The sequence below is a fragment of the Mytilus californianus genome, unplaced genomic scaffold (assembly GCF_021869535.1).
Source record: "Mytilus californianus isolate M0D057914Y unplaced genomic scaffold, xbMytCali1.0.p SCAF_11, whole genome shotgun sequence".
Taxonomy (NCBI): domain Eukaryota; kingdom Metazoa; phylum Mollusca; class Bivalvia; order Mytilida; family Mytilidae; genus Mytilus; species Mytilus californianus.
The window spans coordinates 50,025,066-50,052,668 of NW_026262593.1; the positions used below are offsets into that span (position 1 = coordinate 50,025,066).

General features: G+C 32.2%; 1 protein-coding gene and 1 long non-coding RNA gene across 4 annotated transcripts; one reads left to right on the top strand and one right to left on the bottom strand.

Annotated features, from left to right (window-relative positions):
* Positions 1-2,151, top strand: LOC127720260 (uncharacterized). The gene is made up of 2 exons (XR_007990683.1): positions 1-1,632; positions 1,738-2,151. It is a non-coding gene; the product is annotated as an uncharacterized LOC127720260 (long non-coding RNA).
* On the bottom strand, positions 1,945-27,603 carry LOC127720259 (sodium/myo-inositol cotransporter-like). 3 transcript variants are annotated; one of them, XM_052226751.1, is made up of 17 exons: positions 27,259-27,332; positions 26,284-26,370; positions 21,435-21,578; positions 20,115-20,186; positions 18,610-18,714; positions 15,775-15,834; positions 15,401-15,505; positions 14,777-14,882; positions 13,839-13,919; positions 11,594-11,811; positions 10,843-10,978; positions 9,636-9,743; positions 8,987-9,137; positions 7,499-7,667; positions 6,389-6,607; positions 5,406-5,634; positions 1,945-4,065 (listed from the first exon to the last, which is right to left on the bottom strand). In XM_052226751.1, exons 3-17 carry the CDS (start codon positions 21,555-21,557, stop codon positions 3,842-3,844), a joined length of 2,106 nt encoding a protein of 701 aa, XP_052082711.1. In that variant the 5' UTR covers positions 21,558-21,578; positions 26,284-26,370; positions 27,259-27,332; the 3' UTR covers positions 1,945-3,841. The 3 variants fall into 3 exon arrangements, with proteins under 3 accessions (XP_052082711.1, XP_052082712.1, XP_052082713.1); XM_052226752.1 differs by lacking the exons at positions 26,284-26,370; positions 27,259-27,332 and adding an exon at positions 27,536-27,603; XM_052226753.1 differs by lacking the exon at positions 26,284-26,370 and having other exon boundaries at positions 27,259-27,344.

The window sequence follows — 27,603 nt, forward strand, 5'->3', positions numbered from 1 at the left end:
ATCATCAAGTATCTCATTTCCAGTGTAGAAATTATATATACTCTGAAAAAAGAAACACATAATGTTCTTATGCTGTGTACTTAAAATTGATTTCTTACATCAATGCGTTGGTATATTGAATGAAGATTTAATTCCTACTCGAATGTCATATACTATACTAAAAACAAAATTTGAAGAAAAAATACGATGAATTCGTTCAGTTTCTGATGCGTTAAAGTTAGTATCCACTGTGAACACCTCTTGCAAGTAAATGAAAACAAACTATTCTACATCTCCTTTGCAAGTGTCGAATCAAATTGTGTACGAGTATTCGGACTTGTGATATCATTTGCCATTTATGTTGCAATGGCTAACTGAGTTGGTCTGATGATTAAGATAAGGGCTTGCGTTGGCGGACGACTCTATCAAGTTCGTCGCAAAGATGTTCCATTGGGTTTGAATCCGGGGACTTTGATGGCCATGTCAAGACATGACAATTAAGAAATCCTTGGTTAAGCTTGATATATGGGACAGGGAATTGTTCTGCTAAAGCAGCAATTTCTTTCTGTAATTAAGATCGAACATGTATGACTACAAACTTTCGTTTCTTCAACGTTGAGCCGTCAAATTTCCTTGGACTTGGACTAAGTTTCTTCTGCAGTTGTATGATACTGTTGCCACATCATGATGATTCAAACGCCAAATGTGTTGACTTTCTGCATGTAGGCATGAGCGAAATGCGCGGATTCGTTCATCGCATCTTTTGGAGAAGAAAACGAGCCTTATCGCTTACCGAAATTCGATGCCAGTTCCTCATAGTTCAGACCCCAATGTATGAACTAGCGAACACATTTGTGTATCTGAGTCGAAATTTGTAGAACATTTTTAAGATCGTTTTGGACGAATTCTGCGATACCGAAGCCTTTTAAGGACTATATGGGCGTTAATTCTTCGTAAAACTAGGAAACCAGTAGCAGTGTTAGTTTATGTTAATATAACTGATAAATTTAACTTTAGTGTGAGATTTATAAGTACGCCTAAAGTCCGGTCAAGACTGGTACATTAAATGCGTTGCATAAGTGAAGGACGAGTGTCAATATGTTTTTTGCACGTTCAAGAAACCTGAGAACAATTTTTAAGGAGCCGTAGGGGGCAGTTAATGAGCCAAAATTATATATATATCCAACATACTCATATTGTGCAACGACAGTCCAAATTGTCTGCGTTTATCCCGGTCCTTACACTTTCCAGAGCCTACCTATCAATGATCTTGCTAATATACATGAATCCTTTGCAACTAGCTAGACGTACAAACAAACACCAATCTTATGCATTGTGATGACCATTGTTCGCCATTTGAATACAATTCATTTCAGCTTCATTAATAAGATTATGTGATAAAGTTCCTATTTTCTTTTCTGATAAGACATGCAGACAGGTACGTAAGCCAAGACACAGAGGCATTTTCTTTTCTGATAACACATGCAGACAGGTAAGTAAGCCATAAAACAGGGGAATTTTCTTTTCTGAAAAGACATGCAGACAGGTAAGTAAGCCATAAAACAGGGGAATTTTCTTTTCTGAAAAGACATGCAGCTAGGTAAGTAAGCCATAAAACAGAGGATTTTTTTTTCTGATAAGACATGCAGACAGGTAAGTAAGCCATAAAATAGAGGAAGTTTCTTTTCTGAAAAGGCATGCAGCTAGGTAAGTAAGCCATAAAACAGGATATTTTTTTCTGATAAGACATGCAGACAGGTAAGTAAGCCATAAAATAGAGGAAGTTTCTTTTCTGATAAGACATGCAGACAGGTAAGTAAGCCATAAAATAGAGGAAGTTTCTTTTCTGATAAGACATGCAGACCGGTGAGTAAGCCATAAAACAGGGGAATTTTCTTTTCTGATAAGACATGCAGACCGGTAAGTAAGCCATGCAATTTTCTTTTCTCTTGTTTAAAGCTGAACTTTATTTTCAAAGAGTTTATTATTAAAACATATGCGACACATTGGGTAATGATTAGTATACATGAAAATGTAATTATTATAGATTCACTTATTCATGAATACATACATAATAACAATTGGCATCAGCTATAGTTCTATAATACAAAAAAAAACATTAAGATACATATAAAAAATATAGGGATATTAATCAAGGAGACAGCTACCAAACTACACATAAAAACCAAAGGATATCCAGAGAAACCCAATTAAAATCCCCGTACGTAGAGTAAAATGTATATAAATCTCAATAATAATCTCTTATTAGTTATCAAAGGATGACGATACATGTAAAGGTATTCGAAAAAAACTACTTAAAAATGTATATACAATGTATGTATTTTATATCCAAAATACTTACAGAATAACTGTAAAACATGGTCATTTCATATATACATTGTACAAATTAATACAATATATCTCGTTGCCTTATGTGATTATTGATACATGTATAATATATAATATAAGGAGATGTGGTATGAATTCTGATGAGCCAACTATCCACCAAAGTTCAAATAAAGTAGATGTAAAGATCTAAGTATTGTCGTAATAAGATTTTTTTAAATGCGCTTTAGATTCGCATCATAATTCTATGAAAAGATCAGGGAAAATTTTCAAGAAACATTAATCACCAATAAATAAATAAAATTTCAGACTGTATATAAAGTAAATGAATAATATGCATGTTTCGGTTTCAAAAATGCACATTCTATCAAAACTAATTTCGCACTGGTTTTGTTTTATCCAATTAAAAGCCTCATCACAGAAATAAGTCCTTATAATGATGAATAATTTCCACGAGTGTAAGAAATTCTACTTGTTATTTCGTTTCTATGCCTTAAATTTGGTAAAAGAATTTTAGGGTTCCATAAGTTATGATGTTTCTTACATTAAAACGTGAAATCAATTAAGAAGCTAAATATTCTTTTATTAATTACTCATTTTTTATTTTCATTTTTAGTAAATAAATATCGATGCAATTGTAGAAGTAATCAGGGTTTTCCATTTCAATATAGCTAAGGTGCATCTAGTTCATCCTTAAAAGTTCAAGGAGGTCAATATTATGTTTGTACATATGACAGTGTGACATAACTGAACTAAGATCTTGTCCATGACTTTTAATGTACGATTTCCTTCCTTGTACATGAAACACCTTTTAACAGTGTTGAATAATCATGTCAATATTACCCAACTTTATGGCAAGCCAAAGTGGACAAAAAGAGTTATCTTTTAATATTAAGAAATCATTTTTTGATATTGAAAATTCATTTTTTAATATTAGAAATTCATTTTTTAATATTAAGAATTCATTTTCTAATATCAAAAAATGAATTTCTAATATCAAAAAAGAAAAACACTATTTCTTGATACTAAAAAATGAATTTGTAATATTAGAAAATGATTTCTTAATATTAGAAAATGATTTCTTAATATTAAAAAATGAATTTCTAATATTAAAAAATCATGAATTAATATTAGAAATTGATTTTTTAACATCAGAAATTCATTTCAATGGGGTTTAAAGTATGAAAGTGGAAACGATTTGTGGTGGAAGGACGAACATACTAAAGGCCTTCCGCCAATGAATCTGTGTGACCCTTATTATTCTATATAAATGCATGGTAAGAAATGATACTTTTTGCTTTTTGTGTATTAACATTCATCACTTTACTCTTAATGTACGATATTTTTTTGAGATATAGACATATAGCTTTTTTCTGTATTTTCCAGACAATTTGGTATTTCAGTATTCAGAATGCACAATGTTACTTTTGAACATATATGCTGAAATTAGGATAAAAAAATAACGATCAGTTGATCTAAATGTGCATTTTTCTTTCTTTGATATAATAAAATAGATTTAAGGTTCATATCTCCAATACGACCAGAAGAAGTACAGGAATGTTCCAATTGCAAGAATTACAACCATTCCAAATCGTAGTCCAATTTTCGCAACTGAGCCTTGTTGTAAAGATTGAACCTTTTTCACGTGCGCCTCTAATGCTTTCGCTTGCTCTTCGTCTTGTTTTCCCTTTCCAAATCCACAAAGTAAGTTGACAGTCTTCTCTCCACACGAAATGTCATCTACAAAACAGTCATGCTAATAAGAGTTACGTTGTTTGAGTTTATGACTTATATGATTATCAGTAATTCACTTAAAGACCGCATCCGTTTTCCTATTCTCGTTCCTCACACAGTCGAGTATCACAATTTCTTACTTGTAATAAACCCTCTACGGTACTGGTGGATCGTGGGATGCAGAATAGTCCAACAGTAATTTCTCAGTATCTATAGCTGATTTTTTTAACTTGTTTAGTGGATTGTTCAGTCTTTATTATTTCTTTTTATCTACGGTGTTTAGTGTTCTGCTATTTATTACATATTTCAATCCTTGGCATCACTCACTTTACGAATTTTTAGATTTTTAAATTTCGCTAACAAATTTATTAACATTTGTGAAATTCTACATCTTTATTGCAGTCTTTTTTAAAACAAAATTATGGCCTTTGAAATTGTCATTTTAGGACTTTTAAATTGTCCTATTGTCATGCATCTTAAGGAAAGATGGGATGTTTGAAAGTAATTTCTAGAATATCATACTGTAAACCAAATTATTTTCGCGAGCGATTTATTTTTGCGACTTTAGAATACATATAAAAAGTAGTCACGAGTATGACTCTCTTAGATAAATACACGCCGGAAAATCGGCTGAAAAGGGTTAAACGCGAAAACTAGTTGGTTAGCATAATTCCGTAGACTCCAACAGAGTTATGAAAAGACCGACTTGACTCGACACTAAATTTATTTTTACGGTCATCACAACGCATTTGTTGACCTATACGATATAGCTGAGTTTCCCCTCACAAGCGACATGTTTTCACAGTCTTAGATCTTTATATCCAATTGTAGTCTTACCTGATGCTGTCTTATTCCCGATTGTGACACTTTACTTGACTGATTGAGGATTTGCGGATGATTCATGCATAGCAGGAGACGCTTGCCCTTTAGACGCACCTGTCCTTTGGGAACTCAAACGATCTGTAATCTTGATTTGTCTTCTTAAAAGATTTTTGAGTTTGACAATCGATAAACTACCGTGGCCTATAATTTGATTTTCTGTAAGCATAAGTTTTATAAGCCATTTCAGAACAGTTAAACTAAAGCATGTGTTCCCGTAAGAAATCGTTACAAGGTATATGTTGACAGTTTCCTACACGTCAATTCGACCTTAAACAACTGTATTAGTCCTTTGTATACCGTTTGTCAACAGCGTTTAACTTCTTGGTTGGTTTTTTTTCTCATATCGAGGTAAATGGATGATAATCTTTTTACATTTGCTTTATTTTTAGCCGCTGAGATACAATGTAACTAGCGATTCCCTAGACGTTTGTGTGTTTGTTTTTTTTTGTTTGTAAAAAACATACCCGATGCGCTTCCTTGTTTATCGAGATCAGGATCCCTGAACACCTTTCTCTGGTCACCAGGATTTACTGTAAAGACTTGAGGATCTTTGTTCCCGTTCACACTGAGATGAATATCCTGTTCATTGGCTGTATAGGCGACATTGATTTGTGAATGTTTTGCCCCAAGTGTATCTTCTAAGTCTGGTGGAGGATCATTTCTGTGTCTTGTCCAGAATGTTGTTCTGTACAACTGTAATGAGTATATGATATACCAATTTCAATTCAATATTTTATTGATGACTCATCTCTCAATCAAATAAAACATAACTTTAAGTGTAAGATATACAGTTTGGTATAAACTCTCTTTAGGATTTTCAGAATAATCTGCTATAGAACTGATCAAACAGTTCTAAAAAATACTAACCTTGTCTCTTCTTAGGGAAATTTGTCAGAAACATTTCTGGGCGCATTACATTTGCGCGCATTTGGAGATTAAAAAGTTTTACGTTTACGCGCAGCTTTTGATTACATTTGCGCTTCAAATATTCAGCACTTTACGACATGTAAAATCAGTACTTTAATCTTTAGATTTGCTATTTATTTACATTTCTATTTGTATATATTTCCAGGATTAAGGGCTTGTGCTTAATAAAACCGACTTATCCTGCTCGAAAATAATAGTTAGATGAATAAATAAATAAAATCTACCTATATTTACCCGAGTTTACCTGTAAAATGAATGCGCGCAAACGTAATGAATTTTGTGCGCAAATGTAATGGTAATGCGCGCAAAAGTAATGCACCGACATTTCTATGGTAGAACTCTCAGAATCGATTACAGGGTAAAACTGTTGAATCAGTCTAAAATGTAAGGGAAGAGCTTATTGATTCGTTCTCATCTGAAATGGTTGTTGTTATTTTATATATGATAAATTTATAGTATTAATTATAGTCATCAAGAAATGTTTTTCAGTTACGGAAAATAAAATTAAACATAAACATACATATCTATCTGCTGGTGGTTCTGTTAGTAAACTGATGATGATGGCCAAAGCACCTGTCATTAGTGTAATGAACAGTGAAAAGTACATATAATGGAAGTTCTTTAATATGTCAGGTCTGTTGTCTGGTTTGTCACAACCCCCCGAGTCATGGTACACGAAAACCAAGATCATTCGAATTATTCCTGTTAACAATGCTATCATCAATGACCAAAACGCACCCTGAAAAGAAAGCATACATACTCTAAAACAATGTACATGTATCGAGATACAGCTGTGTTGTTATCGCCTTTTTGTTTTTTACGCCCTGTTATTTTATGTATGTTGATCTCGAGTTACAAATGCACAGAGAGAAGAAAAACTTTTACATATTTAGTACACCAGAAACGAGTTTCATCTACATATATTAGTACTTAGCAGTGTCGCTCGAAAAGTTATATGTTAATGATTGATTGTTTTTTGGTTTTTTTTGCGTTTAACGCCCCTTTCAACACAAACACCGACGGCAAAGTTATGCATGTTATCTAAATCTATTCCAATATTTTAATGAAGCGCAAATATACAACATAGCAAATCACAGTGGTTGCAGCATTCTGTCATAAAACTATACTTTAAGTTAATCAATATAACGACCAATCACCAATGATTAAAACAATTATGAACGGCAGAGGTTGTGAAAACTATAGAATAAAAAATGAAAACATTTCAATAATTTATTTGCCAATTCTGCCGTTGACAATGTAATGAGAGATCTACATTGGTATGACTTGTTTTCATTAGGAAGGACATACATTTGGGCTAGCGGAAAGAGCACATTATCAGTGCGTAATGTGTGTAATCGTTTTATTTTATCAAAATAGTTTTAATTACATATAATCTTTTGATAGGCTTACAACTTTTGATATCAATAGCTTTACTTATTAAATAACAGAAGAAAATTGGTAATTGGAAAATATGGTACTATTATGAAAAGAAAACCAGATCAACTGAGCGTCGTTGTAAAACGAAGAGTCAGCAAATAAGCATTGCCACACAAAAAGTTGGTTTAATTTTGCAACAACAGTTGCAGATTGCTATGCAGAAAATGTTATTTGTAAACAGTTATATAAAAACCTTTTCATTTACTCTTGGAACAAGTACAGCTAAAAGAAAAACAGCAGCAAATGGAGGGGCCAGGTAGTCTGTTATTTCTTGTATATAGATGAATATTTGACCACCTTGGATTTCTTTAATCACTGGGACCCATGCAATGGACACACCAATCATAACGACGATAAATATTCTAAAATATATATTACAAAATCATGGAACCAATGCTTTTTTAATCTTGTCCTGTCTTGCTAGTAGTGCATTTGCGGAGTTGTATTGTTTGCTTTATGATTCATTGTATTTTATAACTTCTTTAAATTACTGATTATTTCCTGTATTTTCATTTCAGGTCAGTCGGGCAACTTTTTGTATTGATTGATTAATATTGGCTCAATGTCCAGGCGCAAATATTTCATATATAATCATATAACGCTAGAACTATAGATAAATCAATAGGAGCGAGGAGCAAATTGGTTCATCAAAATGAAGGTCAAGAATGCAAATGCAACTAGAAAAAGTAAATATGTAAAGGTAGAAATTTTACCTTGCATAAATTCACGCAGAGACACTTCGCAGCCTATTTAAAAAATTGCTTCACGTACAGAGAGAGTACATCTCTCTACAATTAAAAGACATCGGATTGCACGTCCTCATTCTGACCAGTTACGGCTATATACGTATATGTCAAGCACAGCTACATTGTAAACGTACTACCTTTAAACACCGGTGTTACTGACGACAGGAGAACTCCAGGTGACTATACTTCTTTAAACACCAAGGGGGGGGGGGGGGGGGGGGGGGGGCTAGGATGAAAAATTTTGTCCTGCATTTTCTTTTAGTTGTAATCTCTGTCCTGCCTTTTTATTTTCGACTCTATTCGGTCCTGTCTTTTTTTTTAAGTTTATCCTGACTTTTTTTTACCTAAATTGTCATCCTGACTTTTTTTTACCTAAATTGTCATCCTGACTTTTTTTTTTTTGCAAGTGTCGCATCCTGCCTTTTTTTTTACTCAAAACTCCCGTCCTGCCTATTTTTTTCAAATTTCATCCTAGCCCCCCCCCCCCCCCCCCCCCCCCCACCCCCCCCCAATAAAAATCAAATGGTAGCTCCCTAATATGGTGTACCCGCCTAATATTTTGAACTATCATATCGTATATGTGTACATAATTAGCATTAAGACTGGAAAACAACATATGTGTACTACAGTAGAGTTTGTTAGATAATTTAAAATGCTTAGAACAGTAGATTGTAGACTGTACTGATCTTGTGTCATGGATGGATACCCCATATCCTTCGTGTTTTTTATTATACATGGTATCGTACTTGGATAATCTTCACCATACATTTTCACCCATACTTGAAGCGTTTAAAATGAATGATTAAGTGTTGTAATACATCAGTATTTGCTTTGTGCAGTCTTATTTTTGACAATAATTTCGGAATTTCAAAGAACAATTGCCTATCAATAGATCCTATTTTGGGGGTCCTACGGGGTGTTTTTGTTTTACTTACCTGCCAACGATCATATCTTCCCTCACTGATGAGTTCTTCCGTATTCTGTTATAGATATCGATGGTGAACAATGTACTTGCACTATTAAAGATGGAATCTAAATCGCTCATCAGGGCGGCAACCATGACGGCCATCATTAAGCCCCTCAATCCTATGATATCAGAAGAAAGAATAACAAATGTTTACGGATTCATTTTAGAAAATCAGGGAATGTTATGAATAAACGGAGATATTATGTATAATTTACTGAGACAGCAGCCCAACGATACAAACTTCAAAAACATCAGTACAACCACTAACAAAAGAACTAAGAAAATTTTGACAAGGAACTGTAAGGTTGAAATGGGATGTGAATCTTGCGTAGAATAATTTGATAAAATAGCTTCAGTAATGACAGATTATATGTGTATGTTTCGTGTTGCTCAATCCTTAGTTTTCTGCATAGTTTGTGTGTAGTGTTGTTTTCTTTTTATCTTTTAAAGTTTAGTCACGGTGGATTTTTTCGATTTCATCGATATATGACATTGATTGCCTTTAATAGGTGTTTTCTACTTTTTATGAGAAAAAAAATGATAATACGCCCATTGAAGGACAAAGAGAGACAAATCTTGTCATCTGTTTAGAACAAAATAGTCATCACCAAACTTACCATCTGGCATCAAACCTAATACAAGTCTTGGATAGGCTATATTAGTACAACCAGCATTGCTCTGACAGATATGGTAACATATATCAGGATCCACGCAAGCAACTTCATCTGACAATAGAAAACTTTTTAATAAAAAAAATATATGAATTTTTCGATCCAAAATCAATACTGACATGTTGTCCGATTTGATGCATCCGTCAAACAACTGGTCGGTAGCTCACGTAATAACATAAGTATAGTAGATGCTAGAATACTATTCGCCAATACTGGTGTTATTTAAAATATGGGAAATGAACACTACATGAGATACATTAATTGATTGGTCGAATGAGTGTTGTTTATTAAGCGATCAGGGGCAAATATTTCAGTCATTTTCAGGACAAGAAATAAACTTATACATAGAACAATTTTGAAGGTTGCTCAGAATGAACATCGGGAAATTATGACTTCTATTAGAAACGAAAGATATACCTGTATTTAGGAAAGAAAGATAATCTGCAGACCTATCAAAAAGTTATTGCAAGGGATTTTATTATAAATGGAGAGCGTGGCACTTTACCAATCTGAGATATCGCATTTACGTCCCCGTTCTGACTCGACCGGACGTGGCTGCGTATATTTATACATCCCAGACAAAGCCAAACAGTCGCATTTTCTAGACCTATTACAAAATTAGTGGGGTTTTTCATGCAGAGAGAGCGTGGTACTTAATCAATACGAGGCGTCGGATTAATGTGAATCTATAATCCTTGACACAGCCAAACTGGCGCACCTTCTAAATGGGTCTCACGTTTAGTTGGGAATAACCCAGGTGACCATATGTCTATCATCAGAGATTATATGTATAATTTAAAAAAAAAAAGATTTTCAGACGAAAATATATTCAATCTTTGCCTTGAATTCTGCACGCCATCAAACCAAACATTTAAATGACGGTTTAGTGCAGAATTTTATTCTTATTATCTTACCAAGAATGAAAAACGGCCTTCAAATTTAATTTTAATAAGAGACACTTACCAAAAATTAAAGATTTAACAAGCACAACTAGTGTGTCAACAACTTGAAATTGTACAAAATGTATATTGTAAATGTCATAAAACAAAGTAAGTACATCAGTCACTACTCATTGTATTCAAGTTTGAATATAATATATGTATAGGTGTATTGTGCAACAGTATCACCTGAGTGCAGTATGTGAATATGTTACCTGCATATAATACACGACTGATCATTCCAGGCATCACCATCATAAACAATGGCAATATTTTAATAAATCCCGCTAGTAGTGTCGCACCTTGCGCATGGGAAACACTTTTGGCTGCCAGTAGTCGTTGAACAATAACCTGTAAAATTCAACGCTTGTATTTGTATCAGAACAAATTATAAACAGTTTTATTCTATCATATTTCACATCAACATGATACATTTCATGATATTTTCAACATGTTTATTTGTTAAAAGTATATTTTGTGTTATTCTTCAGTATAGTGAATGTAAAGTCACAAACGCATGCCTTCCATGTCCAAGATAATATAAAGAACATCAAGACTGTTGATTTCCCTTGTTTATCATGTTTCATTCTTTTTTTAAAAACTCTTCTGGTTTTAACCAAGACTATGCACTAAAAGAAGTCACAATATTTCTAAAAAAAACTTCAATGAGGTATTTTATTAAGATGCTTGTAAAAGAAAAGTTCAAAACTCATTTCTTCCAAAAGATTTAATATGAAAAGTTCGGAGACATATAACAGTATCCAATTATACGTTTTGAATTTTACAATATAGCAATTAACACTCAAATAAGCGCATTATAAATACACATCAACACGAGGCTTATTTTCATGTATGTCAACTTATAAATAAAATATATAAAAACATACGCAAATTCCGATTTGGGGTGTTATTTGTAAATGAGAACAATCAAAATTTAATCATGACTATTTTATTTGAAAGACGGACCTGGTCTGCACACCAGTACCATATCGAACCAGGAGTCTGACCTAGCAGAAAGCCTGGCCATGGCATGTAATCGTCGTCTGCTTCTCGTAACATTCGGAACGCATTGGGATCTGGCTCGTGACAAGTTGTATTCGGAAGTCTGTATGAAACATTCGTACTTGCTTCTTCCGACATGTATCTTCTAACTAAGCCGTCATATCCTCCAATTTTATTAAATGCTGCAAGTTAATCCACACAATATTAATTATAATACAAGTAACACATCGAGCTTCTACTCACTAATGATAAACCCGCTTTAAGAACAGGTTGTTGATAAGTAATGAAGCTAGAAAATCACATGGTTAAACATGTACACATCAAGCCGGGTTTTAATTTTCGTAGAAAAATGCGACGCAAATTCATACAGGGTTTTACTCATTGTTGAAGGCCGTACAGTTACCTATAGTGTTAACTTCTGTGTCATTTGGTCTCTGGTGGAGAGTTGTCTCATTCGCAATAATACCACATCTTCTTATTTTTACCATTATGTATTAAATTAGAATATTTACATTTGTAAGTCATTGGTTAATCAACAACAACCATTTTATTTGTCATTCAAGACGCCCCGATGAGTAGAACAATTACAGTTTAAATTAAAGTGAACAAATAATTTTTGATGATTTTTGTTATTGAAAAAGTACAAAAAATTAAAATATATAGGAAAAGGGAGACATATTCTCAAAGATAAACATGAAATTGATGAGCGATGAATCTGAAACGTCATCATACGGTAAAGCATGTTCGCAGGAATCTCTTATTTCTAGTTTCCTAGAAAAATGGAACATTTATTTCATGCGTTACCAGGATCTGTTAAAACATATCGGTAAACAGGAAGTTGAGGATCAATGAATCTGAAACCGCAACACATGATGACGCATGTTCACTAAAAACGACTGATAACAAATTTCAGGAAGCTCTGATTTGTAGTTCTTGAGAAAGATGCGACGGAATTTCATGGGACGGACGGACAAACGGATCCAGATAGACAGAGTTTAAATAGTAACTCCGTACAGTGATCGTTTTCGTTCCGGAACTGTTTGCCCTTAATTGATGTAGAGTAGTTTGCGGATCGGAGCTGGAACTGCCGGGGAGTTTGTTTAAATAGTATACTCCTACTTCTCTTCGGAGCAGGGGTATGAAAGTGTATTATATTTATCCCTACCTTCTTTTGTTAAATAAGTTGCTAATTCATTTATATGTATCCTACATTTTCTTCTATTCAAATGGACATTAAAATAGGAGGCACATACGTCAGAATATTGACACGAAACTATAATAATATATCTAATACTAAACAAGGACTAGTAGAATTCCGAATCGACTCTATTCAGAAATCTAAGTATAAAAATCCCTAAAATAAAAATAAAAACAATTCAAGATCGTCTTTCATGATACAAACTATCTGGAATTAAATATTTTTTGTATGGTCTGTTTTGTCCCGTTTGTGTCTTCTCTGTCTTTACTACGCAACAAGTGCCAATAGTGGAGCAGAGACTGATTAGACTTCCGAAGTAGCAGGTTCACCTCCGATTTTTGATGGAAGTGGTGTTTATTTATCTTTTTTCTTGTCACTTTGCTTGTTTTTCATTTGGTCATGGTCCATCCTCCTATGATATATTTTCTTTTATTGCGCTCTTGGTATTTTTAACTGTTTTGTTCTACTTGTTACAAATTCACTACAGACATAATTTGAAAAAAAAATATGCTAAGTACTGTATTACCTCAAATTATCATACACATGTGCCTACTCAATTCTCTTGTGGTTATCATATTACATGATGTCAAACTTATATACTGGTACGATATTTTCATTATTTCAAATTTGGCATTGGTAACGTTAGTGTTTTTGCATATACATTAAAACATTTTGGATAGCCATATTTCCTCGGTCCAGTATATGAGTCTGTCTTCCTTGTCTTACTTACTGTATGATATGTTCATTTAAATTCTTTTTAAAATAATTGCGTGTAGCCTTTGCAGCAAATATATAGCTATCTAAGGTTTACATGTATAGAGTTTTGCTATCTTTGAAACACTATTAATGTTGTTCTTGTCCTTTTGTTAAAATTAACTAGGGTGTGAAAGAGTTTTGTGTCTTACACAGCAAAGGACGAAGAACTATAGAGACTACCACAAATTCAATTGTCTTTAAATGACACAAAATAAACTTCATACAAAGATATATTTAACAAATTTTGTTGCTTACATATGCCCATAAGGGTCAAGCCTCCTCCGACCATAAGGATTGCCTGCATAGTATCGGTATAAATGACAGCCGTCAAACCGCCTACAACAGAATATAAATGAGTCGGTTATAAAAGTAATCAGTCATAGACTTTAGAAGGAAAACATGACGTATAGTCTATTTGAACAAACTGGTGACGAATTCTTCATTAATGTAAACGAACTTGAACACCTAAAAGTAAACACTTAAGATTAAATTCACTCTTTCTGAAAATGAAATAACATCAGAATACCTTCCCTAAAAATCCCCCTCCTCCAGATTTGAAATCACTATTATCTTTGTAGCAAGTCTAAACTGCTACATGTAGATGTTTGCATTGTTTTTATAATTGTTGTTTCTTTTAATCAGAGGTTGTAGAAGGAATATATTTTAATATAATCATGAACTGTTTTACGCTAAAAAATCCATCCGGTTTTATTGTGTTCTTAGGTTTACATCCCAGCAACGTATCTAAATGTCCTGTGACTATAAGAATATAAGAGATGCTAAAACATGAAAGGATATTTTTTTCGAGGCGGAATAGCAAATGGCAGTTTGAGAAGACATGATATAGCACTAACATTTAGAGAAGGAAGATAGAATTATACTAGCTTCAATTGACCAAGAATGTGTGTTTCGAAAATCGAATACTTAGTATCAAAAAGCATGTGTTTATTTAAACCTATATAATATATATATACTAGTAGTATATGATAGAACCACAGTCGGGCGTATAACATGTAAAAAAGATGTTTTCCAGCGTTTGTTTTCTTTTTTCATCTTTCACTTTTTCTTTTCTCGTTTACTTCTTTACAATATATCGATGGTCAACTTTCTGTCAACTTTCCATATTCAAGTTATAATTCGTTTATCCTTCTAGTCGACATTTAATTGCTTCCATAAATATACAATGTATTTACCTGCGATTGTAATGATGCCAGTTATAACAATGAGAATGAAAATGCTCAGGTACAAATCCCAGCCGAGAGACTGCTGAATGAACAAGGCACCGGTAAATAAATCGCCCTATCAAAACAGAAACATCAGCTTTTACTGAACAGAATCGGGTGAGTATAAGTTTCAGTTTAAGACCTCTACATTGTATATAAGATTTCGAAAACACGTAAATCTTTCTTGTAATTAATGACTGTTACAATAACTTTCTTTTATATTGAATCATTTTACTAAAGTTGACTCTGGTTATGTTATTAATAAACTCATTTATCTCAAAATTCCTGAAACCGAAGTTACACATGTTGTTTTGAGTCTACGGAGTCAGAAATTACAAATTATTGTTACATGCAATGTAAATTTTGATTGGCACGTGAAAAATTCGCCCATTATCCAGAAAGGCAAACGCTGTACACGAGAAATAAATTAATGTTCTACCATGAACAAGCTCTAAACACAAGGTTCAAGTTCGCTCCATCCAAAAAGAACTTAAATTGTTTGGTTCAGTTTACTGATGATGTCGTGGGTAAATATTGGATCTCTTGGAATTCGTAAGCAATTGTAATACTTTATAAAACAAACTTGAAACTTACAGAGCACTTTGTAAAGATATATAAGACAAGAGACAACACTGCAAAATATACACGGAGTCTGACTCCACCAAATCGTTTTGACAGATATTCTGGCATAGTCACGGTCTGAAAGAGAGGAAAAAAAGCAAATATAATTACATCATGTGTGCGATAACACTTCAATTGAATTTTGAACAAGATTATACTAAAATCAACCTACTAGTAGTTAGTGCATAGCCATTTTGAGATTAAATCGTGTAAAATGATAAAAAAAAAGCGTTTACGTAAGAATTTTTGTTTTATCTGTGAAATTTTGCTTTATGGTCACGAAAGAGACAGGCAAATCAACGCAATATCAAATATTGACCACAGATACGTCCACAACAAATACTTACTCCACATGCTATGTAGACTGGTATAAATACAAATCCCAACAGCTGTAGTAACAGAATAGCCTGTAACGAAAGGTTTTCTTTTATATAGCTTTTTAAAAAACTGAGATAAGTGTAGATACATTTTGTTTAAAAGAAGAAAGTTTTTGAAAAAGATTGATTGATTGAATTTTGTTGAACGTTCAGTGGCAAATATTGCATGCATGTTCAGGACAATTTGAAAAAAAGATGAAATCTTCGCAATAAGCGAATCAGGGTGTTTGTTTTTAAAATTTTAATTTAAAAAGAATCAGATTTAAAAGAATAAAAATTGAGAAAAAGAATTTATCAATATCGTCACACACACACACACACACACACACACACACACACACACACACACACACACAATAGATGAAACTCACTTTTGTTTATCCTGTTTGAAAACTAAATTCCAATTCCACATTTAAAATTTTAAATTGATATTAATTGTGTAGCGATGTTCCGCGTTCCACAACAGTTACTATACCATTCAATAGAGATAAACTGGAAAAAGTCGTATCCTGAAGTTCAACACTGTATCCGCTAATTATTGCATATTTCATGTTATTTCGCTTTCTTTAATGTGAAATTTGCAATTATTATTTGGAAGCAATCCTGTAAACTACGAAGTGCATTTTACATGATTTCAATGAACTATTTAGTGGGCATAATTAAACAATAATAGCTAGTGTTCAGGAATACACAATGGTTTAGAAAATGATTTATTAGCGAATTATATAAAGTGCGGAACTTATTTTGATTGTAGCAAATTGAAATATTTAATAAAATAAACATTGGAAATCTAAGTCTATGGAACACACGTTATGACCATGATGATGAAGGATTGTTGTTTTACGACCAGCGGAGAATATTACGTGCATATCAGGACGAGAACTTGTTAATGTGATATGACCACACAGGAGCGACACGATGAGCCGAATTTTGTTAACGTGCTAGTTCAAAAGATAATAGTCCCAAGGAAGGCAGGTCATCCTACAAAGAGACATTACTTTGACTTCGACCTTTATGGCTCTAACTCCCAAATAATCCGTGCTAAGCGGAAAGCAGCCAATACCATTTTTCTAGTTTATGGTCTGACCAGGCGAAGAATCGAACCTATAACCTCTAGCATTCGAGGCGAGCATTCGTATTCGTATATTCCTGAATTTGCACTCAACATTTACCATGACTGAATGTGAAATAAACAAATATGTCGATAATGGAATAAAGGTATACATTAGCGAAACGTTCATAGTCTTTACGCATGTACAAATATATATTTCAAAAATACACATCGTACTTTGCATGTGTGCAAATATTCTTTTTCATTAAGTGTTTTGGACATGTAAATTTTCTCTCATAGTTATGTGTGCATTTGCGTTTACATGCACGTTTTACACATATTTTTGTTGATGTGGTAGAGTGTTTTACATTAATATTTATTTTCTTTCAGAATAAATAATATTAATAAGTAGTTTTATTATATGTATTTTAAGAGTTCATCAATTCTTCTATTCTCTTATGTAATCTTATTTTCTTGGTATGTTATATCTCCTTAGTACTGTAGTTCTGCTCTATTTTTCTGGTTCATTAGACAGTCAGTCATGTGTCATATTATCTTGTCTTCTATTGGTCATAGTCACTGAGTTCAAAGTTTTACCACACTTTCTGAATACCTTGTGATAGAAAGCTATATATCATAAAATACAGCAGCCATATTTAAAATAGTTATATTGCTATATATTCTGGACACTAATTCCATATTAATCAGGTCAGTTACTAATATTTCTAAGTCTTTAATATTTGCACAGTTTTCCTTTAGTTTGAATCTCAGAGAAAATGTATTTTTGAATAAGTCAGAATGATTGTGCATGAATGATAGATATTTTATTTTATTTAAAGAAGTATTTTCATGAACTCAGAGAAATAATATATCATATTAATGATACATGTATTGGTACATTTATATTATTATTATAAAAGGTCTAAAGCAATGTCTATTGAACATTATACTTTAGTTATTGTTTATAAATGCTATGCAGATATAATTTAGTTCGTTAGACTTATGTAAGTTATATTCATATTTTTAACAGGACCAGAATATCTTGATGTTATTATAATCTGGTGATGTTTTCAAATAGGAGATAGACCTTTGTACCATATATATGGTAAGATCAGTGTTTCAATGTATTTTTAGTTTACTGTATTGTCTGTGTTTGTCAATTTAATTTTATTTCAGTATATGTATTGTTTATGTCTTGTGAATAGTAGTTACCTGTATGTCAATAATTACATGTAAACATTATAGTAACAAATAGTTCATTCATAAATCAATGAATGATAAGCGTAATATTATTGGACAGAATGTAGCACTTAATCCTGACTTGGTGTATAATTGAGTTTGATTGAATTTATACATTTATAACATATACACTTTAATAGTATTGGTTGTATTCTTATAGAAAGGAGCCAGTTTATCGTATTTTATACATGTACTTTCCGTTTTATGAATTAGAGTTATATCCCTTTGTACACCGTATTGTCTATGCATTTATGTTTTTGTTATTTGTGTATTTTCAGAGTTATTTATTTATGTCGTATAAATAAACATCTTTAAACTTGACGAATCCTTTTATTTCGTCCAAGAACCCTATTACATTAACTTTTTGTCTCTTCGTCGTTTTTCTTATTGTGTTTGCCATGGCTTTGTCAATTTGTTATCTTCTTATTAGTTTGAATATCCCTTTTGTACCTTCCGTCTCTCTTTTAAGAATTCAGAAACAAATAGTTTGTTTTGTAAATGTATATCGTACGTACATTGAATTCCCATGCTCCAACACTTATACCATTGGCTGCTCCAGATCCCGACAATCCAATGAAATGCTCTGTTCCTATATTGCTGACAAATAGTGAAAAACCAACCTAATAAAGGATACAAACTTGTTAGTTTTTTTTTGTTAAATAAGAAAACAAAACTTTTAATGCTTGAAATATCATGCAATCAGTAATATATTTCAACTGAAATAAGAATTAAGCGTATACATGTACATGTACATGTGTGTATTCACTGAAATACCTCCTTGAAAATATTCAATATCCTTTGTTGAATACTTATTATCAGAAATCGGAAGCCTAGGCATAAAGTCATCATCCGGAAATTTAAAAAAAATGTTTTTTCCACATTAATTAAAACGGGAAAGATTTGTCGAATCTGCGAAAATTATCTGTATCAATATATTTATTCAATATTGATTGATTTCTGGTTGTTGACTTTTCAATTTCTGGACGGACACAAATCAACAATACATACAATACATGCGAGTTGATTCAGAAAGTGAGGGACGGAAATTTAAACTGAGGGTATGTATCCATCCCGCACAGTCGTCTTTGAATTCGCTTATGTTTTGAGAAAAGTCCAGGGTATTTCCATACACCAGGTAACCCTTGTGGTGTTTCAATATTAAAACAGCAGCATTTGTTATTTACACGAAACAGCAAAAGTTATTAAATGAATTTCTTTTGATGTATTTTAATATGAATCAATCTAATGAATAAAAGAAAATCAATACAGATTACTACGTACATCAAAACTTCTATCCATGACCGTTTAAAGATGATCCGGGCCAATAAACTGACATATGACCTCAGTAACTAAATCATTTTTAAATTAAAATTCATATAGCTATCTCTCTTTCAATGTTTTTCCAGCGAGTTATACCCATGCTTCCTGTGAACAAGGTCCTAAAAAAATATTCTGATCCCCAATTTGATGAAAAAACATATTGTGGTCAAGCAGATGACAAAAAAAATATTCTGAATCCAGATTTTCCGCATACCTTATAGTATTAAATTTTGAAAAAAATAATTTAATTGATAGAGTCGAAAAACTTTAAGAAAAAAAACTAAAAAAAAAACATAACCCCCGCCTTGAAGTTAAATGGTTGCTTCCTTACATTTTGTGTTTGAGATACACTTTGAGTACTAGTCCGGCTTTAAGTTCTATTTCCATTTCGAGTTGGAGTAATAAACCTATCATAGATACCAGGCTTAACATTTTGTATGCCAGACACGCGCTTTCAGAACCATCAGTGACGCTTGAATCAAATACATTCAATTATATTTGAACTAACATTCTATACCTGAACACCCCATTTGCACCGAGAATATGGAAACATCAACAAAAAGTTTTTTTTAACGTGTATCTTCTATAGCGCAGTGTTACAAATACGCAAAGGAAACTTATCTAAAGGAAATTTAGTGTTGACTTAAACAATACATATTAAAAACAATATACATGTATTAAATTTATTAAATTTATTTACCGGAATAAAATACATTGCTCTTCCAGCCAAGAAATATCCACTTACTGTACCCCTGTTTGCTCTCCACATAGCCTGTAAAAAAAAGAAACTGTATAGATAAACAAAAATGTCTAAGACGGATTTTATGCTGTGCATATCGAATATTTTAGTACATTTGTATAGTCTAGAACTATGCATATTTTCAAAAATTATATTTTAAATCATTTATGATTAAAGATTTATAAAAGTCAGACAGACTATAACAAAAGCTGAAAACAGATATTTCTAAATTATTTTCATTTACCTGTGTTTAAAGTTATTGCAAATGGCTGATATTTTTGTTCGAGCATATTGTTTTGCTTAATTTGTTTAACATTTCATACCGATATAACATGTTACTTTTTATTATTCTTCCCTTCGTTTATTTATTTTGTATTTACATTGTATCATACTAGGTCAAATTTATTTGTTCAGTGTATGTTCACAGGTGTTATTATGTCCTTTGATTGAGTTAAGCTATTTCAGTTGATATTTTATAGTGTGTCTTTCTATGTTGTGATGTTACACTATTGTTTCAGGAAAAAGGGCGAAGGTTTGGTACCATTAAAACGATTAAACCCGCTGCATTTGTTTGCACCTGTCCTAAGTCAGGAATCTGATGTTCAGTAGTTGTCGTTTGTTTATGTGGTTCATAAGTGTTTCTCGTTTCTCGTTTTTTATATAGATTAGACCGTTGGTTTTCCCGTTTGAATGGTTTTACACTAGTAATTTTTGGGGCCCTTTATAGCTTACTGTTCGGTGTGAGCCCAGGCTCCGTGTTGAAGACCGTTGAAAACCTATAATGGTTTACTTTTTTGACTTGGATGGAGAGTTGTCTCATTGGCACTCATACCACATCTTCTTATATCTATTTATCAAGATGAATCAAAATTTACGTAAAATGATTGGACATTTAATTTCGTTATCACATATGCTTTTAAATTACTTGGTTGATGATCAATTTCTTGCTTTAATTTTAAAACATATGCGTAATAGTCATCATTCTTTTCAGACCACAAAGAATGTTATCCGTACTATTTCAACTTTGCTTTTTACTACTGGAAGCAAAGCAGAATTATTTTCATAAAATGACTGTTTCGATCGTTCTTGGCCTCAAATTTTCTTTGTTTTTGTTTTTCAAATTCAGAAAACTAAGAATTCCCCACTAAAGACCACAGCCGTTGCTTTGAAGGGGAAGCAGTTTCTGTTGCTGTTCAAATTGTAACACCTATTAGTTTTTTTATTCACATATTCATTTAATCTATTTGTTCGTCCTATGTATGATTATTTGGTACTACTTACAAAGATTCCAATGAGAACAACCAAACAAAAATAACCAACAATAACGCCGATATCATTTCTGCTCAGTTTGACGAGTTCTTGGGGATGATTTTGCTTAAACAGCTCCAGTCTATCTTTAGCCATTTTGAAAGTTTACCTCTATACCTGTAACGGTAATATGATACATGTTAAGATTTAAGGTTAAGGTGCACCAAAGCACATATTTCATATTCAATCAACAGAAACCCAATAGTTTTTCAATTAAAGTTATATACAGAAAAATATTTTTACTTGTAAGTCTTTATTTACACTCACAAACTATGTTTACATGAAACATGGGGTCAAGGATCAAATTACAAATCAAACACAATAAATGACAGAATAGACTCATACAAATTTTATATTCTAAAGATTACAAAACTGTTTATGCATCTATTTGCATGAGTGTGACAGTTTCTTAATGAATATAGATAATATAGCTAACTTAAAGAGCACTTCAAAGTTTATTTTATCGATGACTCCTTGTTCAAATTATCTATGAAAAGCAAACTATGTCGCCACATGATTTTGCCTGTACATGTATATGAATAAGAACACATACATGTACATACACATACGGTAAATGTAACGACGAAATCACACCGTAAGAATATCAAATATTAAGTAAAGTATAAAGATTACAGCATATTCAACTTTTTTAAAAGTAAAAGTAATTTCAGATTATAAACTGTTACAATCAAATGATAAAATACTAAAGACAAAATGTTATATAACACATTTAATAAGAATTTTACTAACTTCTTTTACAAAAAATACCAAACCCTGCGTTTTAAAACGCCATTGAAAATTCATTATCTAATTTATCGAATTCTTGTACTTTCACCTGCGAATTCCTGGCTTTCGTAACGTTTATAATTATATAATGTATTATAATATATAGAATAAGGAGACGTGATATGATTGCCAATTAGACAACAATTAAACAAAGTCCAAATAATGTAGATTTAGACAAGTATAGGTCACTTTAAGGCCTTCAACAATGGGCAAATCTATACCGTATAGTACGCTTAAAAATTCTCCGACATGACTAAATTTCAACAACAACAGAACAATACCTACAAGATTTATGACAAAACGAAAACTGTTAACACAAAAAAGATACAGCAGACAGCTCCAAAATTACATGTACACAATGCATATAAGTATCGGACGTATTCTGCATTTGCAATTGGCGATCGAACATGATTCAATTGGATTGTCTCCCTTTAAGCGCCTGTGTTCTTTCTCTACACGTTTGCTATAAACAGATATTTCATTCTATGGAGCAACGTTAAATCTAAATATTTAAAAACAAATCTGTCAATAGAAATTCATGCAAAATCCTTAAAAAAATACTTGCGGAAATTAAATGGAATTAAAGCTAAGAAGATTCAGACAGACAATTACAAAGCAGTGGTATTCTTAAACGCAGTTTACTTCGAATTATAGATAATAGCTTTGGAATTACAAATGTATAGTCTAGAGACGAATAAAATACAACAAAATTACTTTAAATTATTTCCTGCATATACAGATCTTTATAGATGAGTGGATGTAAAAAAAGGGTACATAAAAGACTTACAAAGATGCTAATATGATTGGACAGGTAAAAGCAAAATTCCACTACTACATGTAATATTGTTGAACCTCGATGATACTGACAGATATATCTATGCAATATCCTCTTCAGAATTATTCAAGACTACTAAAAAGGAATCACGGATTGATCTTAAAGCTTTATCTGTTTACGATACCAAAAATTCCACTAGTATTAGTACTAGTGGAATTTTTAGTATCATGATCATGACAGACATCCATCTTTCTATCTAATAAATGCTCATATTTTTATCATTCATGTATTGTCAAATTCACATGAACAAATGTAATTTTATCCTGTATATATCATGGTTACATATATGTTATACGTTACACGGTAGTGTGGATTCGCATGACGGGCGAAGCATGCATAGTAGGAGACACTTTCCCTGTCGACGTACAACAGTGTACCCGGTATGATTCGTTCCTTTTGGAGTTCATGCAATAAACGTTTTTCTTTTGAAATTGATCTGTATGCAAATTACTACTGTTTTTAATAAAAAAAAAAGAGATAAATTTCAAAAGTTTGAAATATGATAACATTTAAATGTTAAACTTGCAAAAGGAATAAAATTGAGAATGGAAATGGGGAATGTGTCAAAGAGACAACAACCCAACCATAGAACAGACAACAGCAGAAGGTCACCAACAGGTCTTCAATGCAGCGAGAAATTCCCGCACCCGGAGACGTCCTTCAGATGGCCCCTAAACAAATATATATACTAGTTCAGTGATAATGAACGCCATACTAAACTCCAAATTGTACACAAGAAACTAAAATTAGAAATAATAATCTAGCAATATAAAAAAAGTAAAATAACAAAAATACCGAAACTCCAAGAAAAATTCAAAACAGAAAGTCCTTTATCAAATGGCATAATCAAATGCTCAAACACACCAAACGAATGAAAAACAACGGTCATATTTCTGACCTGGGCTGATATGCATAAAACCACTTAAGTTAAGATATCCAATCGTAGTACTAATTTATCGTAGGACATGATGAAAAATCCGTCCGTTCAGAACAAATCTTAACTTAAGTAGTTTTATGCATATCAGCCCTGGTACCTATTCCTGACTTACTACTTATGGCATATTTTAAAGAAGGATGATATAAATGTATATTAAAAATAATGAAATGACACTGACCTTTGATGCTTGATGTTTTGAAATGTTAAATGCAGATTGACCCTTTCACACCCCAACCAGAAAACAAATTATTTTAGGTGGATAAGTAGCATTAAACAGTGTTAATCTTAAGTTACAGGGTAAACACCATCTCAAAAGATCGCCACGGTACTGACACTTCACCTATCTAGAATAAATTTGTATTTAATGTAAATGGATTGTCCTCTTCAAACACGCTACGGTTTGTTTAAATTTCTAAACCAGTATTTGCATATGTAAACACATGTAATTACTTTCGAGATCATGGAGTGTTTAGTTATCAATCATATGGTACATGTATATTGCCTGTACTACATGTTATATGTATAAAATAAAGTTAAATTGTAAATTTACTATTCACTTAAGAATCCGTACTGTCTTGTTTTATTGTTAGTTTGTATTTGAGTAACGAGTATAGTTCATTTTATGTCCACATGCAACAAAAAAAGGGTCAATTCAAAGTCTACTATTATCTAATTTTTTTCTCAACCAAAAGAAACAAGGGCACCAAATTGGACATTTCTAGTTATATATTGTCATTACGATTTGTGATAGTACTCATTAGCCATGATAGTACATGTATCTGCCCTTTTTCTTCTAATAAAGAAAAGTCCATGGTATGTGTAAAAAAAATAACTGTGGATATGTAATAAAATATAGTAAAATAATACAACATTGGATAATCATATAAATATAAAAGTACAATTAGAGCAATGCATAGAAGTCAACTGAGGACGCAAGCATGCTCTACTACCTACACAAAAAACAAACCCAATAAAATGTAAATGTACAATATATAAAATTTCATTCTTGCTCATTGAATTATCAAAAAGTACACGAAAGAACGTAGATCTACAAAAAACACTACAGGATTTACATGTAGTTGTATAAATAGCTTAATTTAACAGATAATAATTTATCAATAGGTCCGTAATAAATCATACACAATATGCACCTACACTGTATTTGAGCTGCAGGTTAGAGGAAAAACTCGTTTATATAATCACGATGCCTGATGAGGGTATATGTATCGACTTTGACGTTTAAAGATCCCCAAACTTTGATACTTTTAATGCGTAATAAATATAATATGAACTCAGGGAAAACCGAAAAATCTAATTTTAACTACCGAATAAACATTAATTTAATCTAATGACAAAAAAAGTCAAGATTTAAATTCTCTTTAATTTTTATCAATTTAATTTATAAGACGCAATTTCTTTGCCTCTGATTTAAAAATGGCTTGCACTAGTGGTTTAGTATTGAATTTAACTGTTACAAATATAAAAGAGTTATTATATTTGTAGATCATTGCGAAATATAGATTAAGCATTATAGAACTTATAAATGGAAAAAGAATGGTCAAACAGCATTTGATCACTCCCATTAAACGTCACATCTGGTAGTACTTACAACATGTTGAGTTATACATTATACTCCTTCGCTTAAATACAGGATATACATGATTTAAAATGTCAGGTGTGAGTATAATGGAATGCGACATGTTTGGAAGAATATACATGTAAAACGCATTTCACCTAAAAGTATCACCGACCGTGCGAGACCGTCATGGGTAGTCAAGGTCGTTAAACACCCCCTAGTAGTAGTACCTAAATGTTCTTAAAATATTTTGAGGATCCCATGTCATGTTTATAATGTTAATATAAATATAAGGAGACGTGGAGTATTACTATACTTTGATGATCCAGCAACGCAACACTCAAGTTACTGTAACAACACAAATAACCAAAAACATTTAGAAGTCATTATACAGTATCTGATAAAAAGATACACTTTTCATAATACATTTGTTTCCAATGGATATTAAATATTTACAGTTCATAAAAGATGAAGTATTCTGAAGCTAAGGGTGTAACTCCCACATGCAATTTGACTTTCAAAATTAGAGACTACATGATTATCACAGTAAAAAGTGAAAAGTAATAAATAATATATCTGTGGTAGAATGCACAAAACTGTGATAAAGGGACATTAAACAGTCTTTTACCAAAACTATCAACTTTTAAGCAGATAAATGAATACATAATATTGAATTATAATGAATTACCTTTTATACAAATATTGTATGTGAAAGTCGGGAATAATGTTTTTCGTTTCCCAAGATTTGTTAAATTTCCAACGCATGGTTGTATCCCTATATAGAGCGGAAAAAATGTTAATGTACTATAAAACTGAAATAACTTTGCAAGTCACCGACACGTACAATAAAACAGTATGTTAACGTGGTAACAAAAATATAAAAGTCCACAGGAAACATGTATCCCTTGTTTTACAAACAATTCCCTCACCGAGTGCTAAATATTTGCCTGTATTTGACCTACTGCACTCGATACTAGCACTGCACCACAACATTGCTGAGGCTGTTCCCTGATTTGTTCGCAAATATTTCGACTACGATTATTACAACGATTGTTTTTAATTGATTGATCGTTGTTTTCTTAATGTCGTGTTACAAACATTTTAAGAATTTTCAGTATCAGAACAAATTGACGTTGTATATTCGAATTTTCGTATTACTAACCACAATCCGTCTTCTTTGTCTCGATTGTGACATTACCGAATAAGACTCATCACCGATGAGTTCTTGCAAAGGAAAGATGTAGAGAATGATCTGCTTACCCTTCCGGAGCACATTAGATCATTTGTTTTTGGTGGGGTTTGTGTTTCTCAGCCTTTAGTTTGTTATGTAGAGTAGTGTTTTTTGGACGTTTCTCTTTGACTTATGGGTTTTGAATGTCCCCATGGTATCTCCCGCTTCTTGTTTTTACAATAAAAATAATAACCCAATAGATAGGTTTTGCGTCATGGTCCAATTGGGGTGATTGGCGGGAAGTAAAACTGTCACTGGGACGGACTGCTGCTGCTAAAAATTCACCATATCCTTTATTTTTTTCTAATTGATAAATACTTAAGTTCGATATATATAACTTAATATGAATATTAATAAACCCGAAACAAAAGCACAAGCTTAATTAAAATAAAAGGTGCAAGGTTACTTTCAAAGAAAAATAAGCTTTCTTACCTGTAAATCGTTTTAGTATAAAAAACAAAAGTATGCGGATGTACCGATTTCCCATAAACACAGAGCGACATTGAACTTAAAATAACGTTACCTGTGCAGACGTCTTCAATTGTCAATTTATTGTCACACACCAGTTGCCATACAAACTATTAAAACGTACATTTATTTGGTATTCAAATTCGGTCAATACTAAATAAACAACGCCTTCTGACGATTTTGAACCTAATTTGTATGTTCAAAGGAAAGCCTTATTTTATTTTCTGACTCGGAGTCTTACCTTCAGTTTTACTCCTGGATACCGCGTGCTTTTCAGAGAGCATAAAATACTGAGTTTAAAGTATTTGG

What these genes read in the sequence shown, in the direction of transcription:
- LOC127720259 (XM_052226752.1), bottom strand. Translation starts at nt 21,557, where the DNA reads ATGGCTAAAGATAGACTGGAGCTGTTTAAGCAAAATCATCCCCAAGAA. An exon ending in CAGTCTACATAGCATGTGGA is followed by an intron (nt 15,506 to 15,774) that starts GTAAGTATTTGT and finishes CCTCTCTTTCAG; the next exon opens with ACCGTGACTATGCCAGAATA. An exon ending in CAGTCGTGTATTATATGCAG is followed by an intron (nt 9,744 to 10,842) that starts GTAACATATTCA and finishes TTCTATTGTCAG; the next exon opens with ATGAAGTTGCTTGCGTGGAT.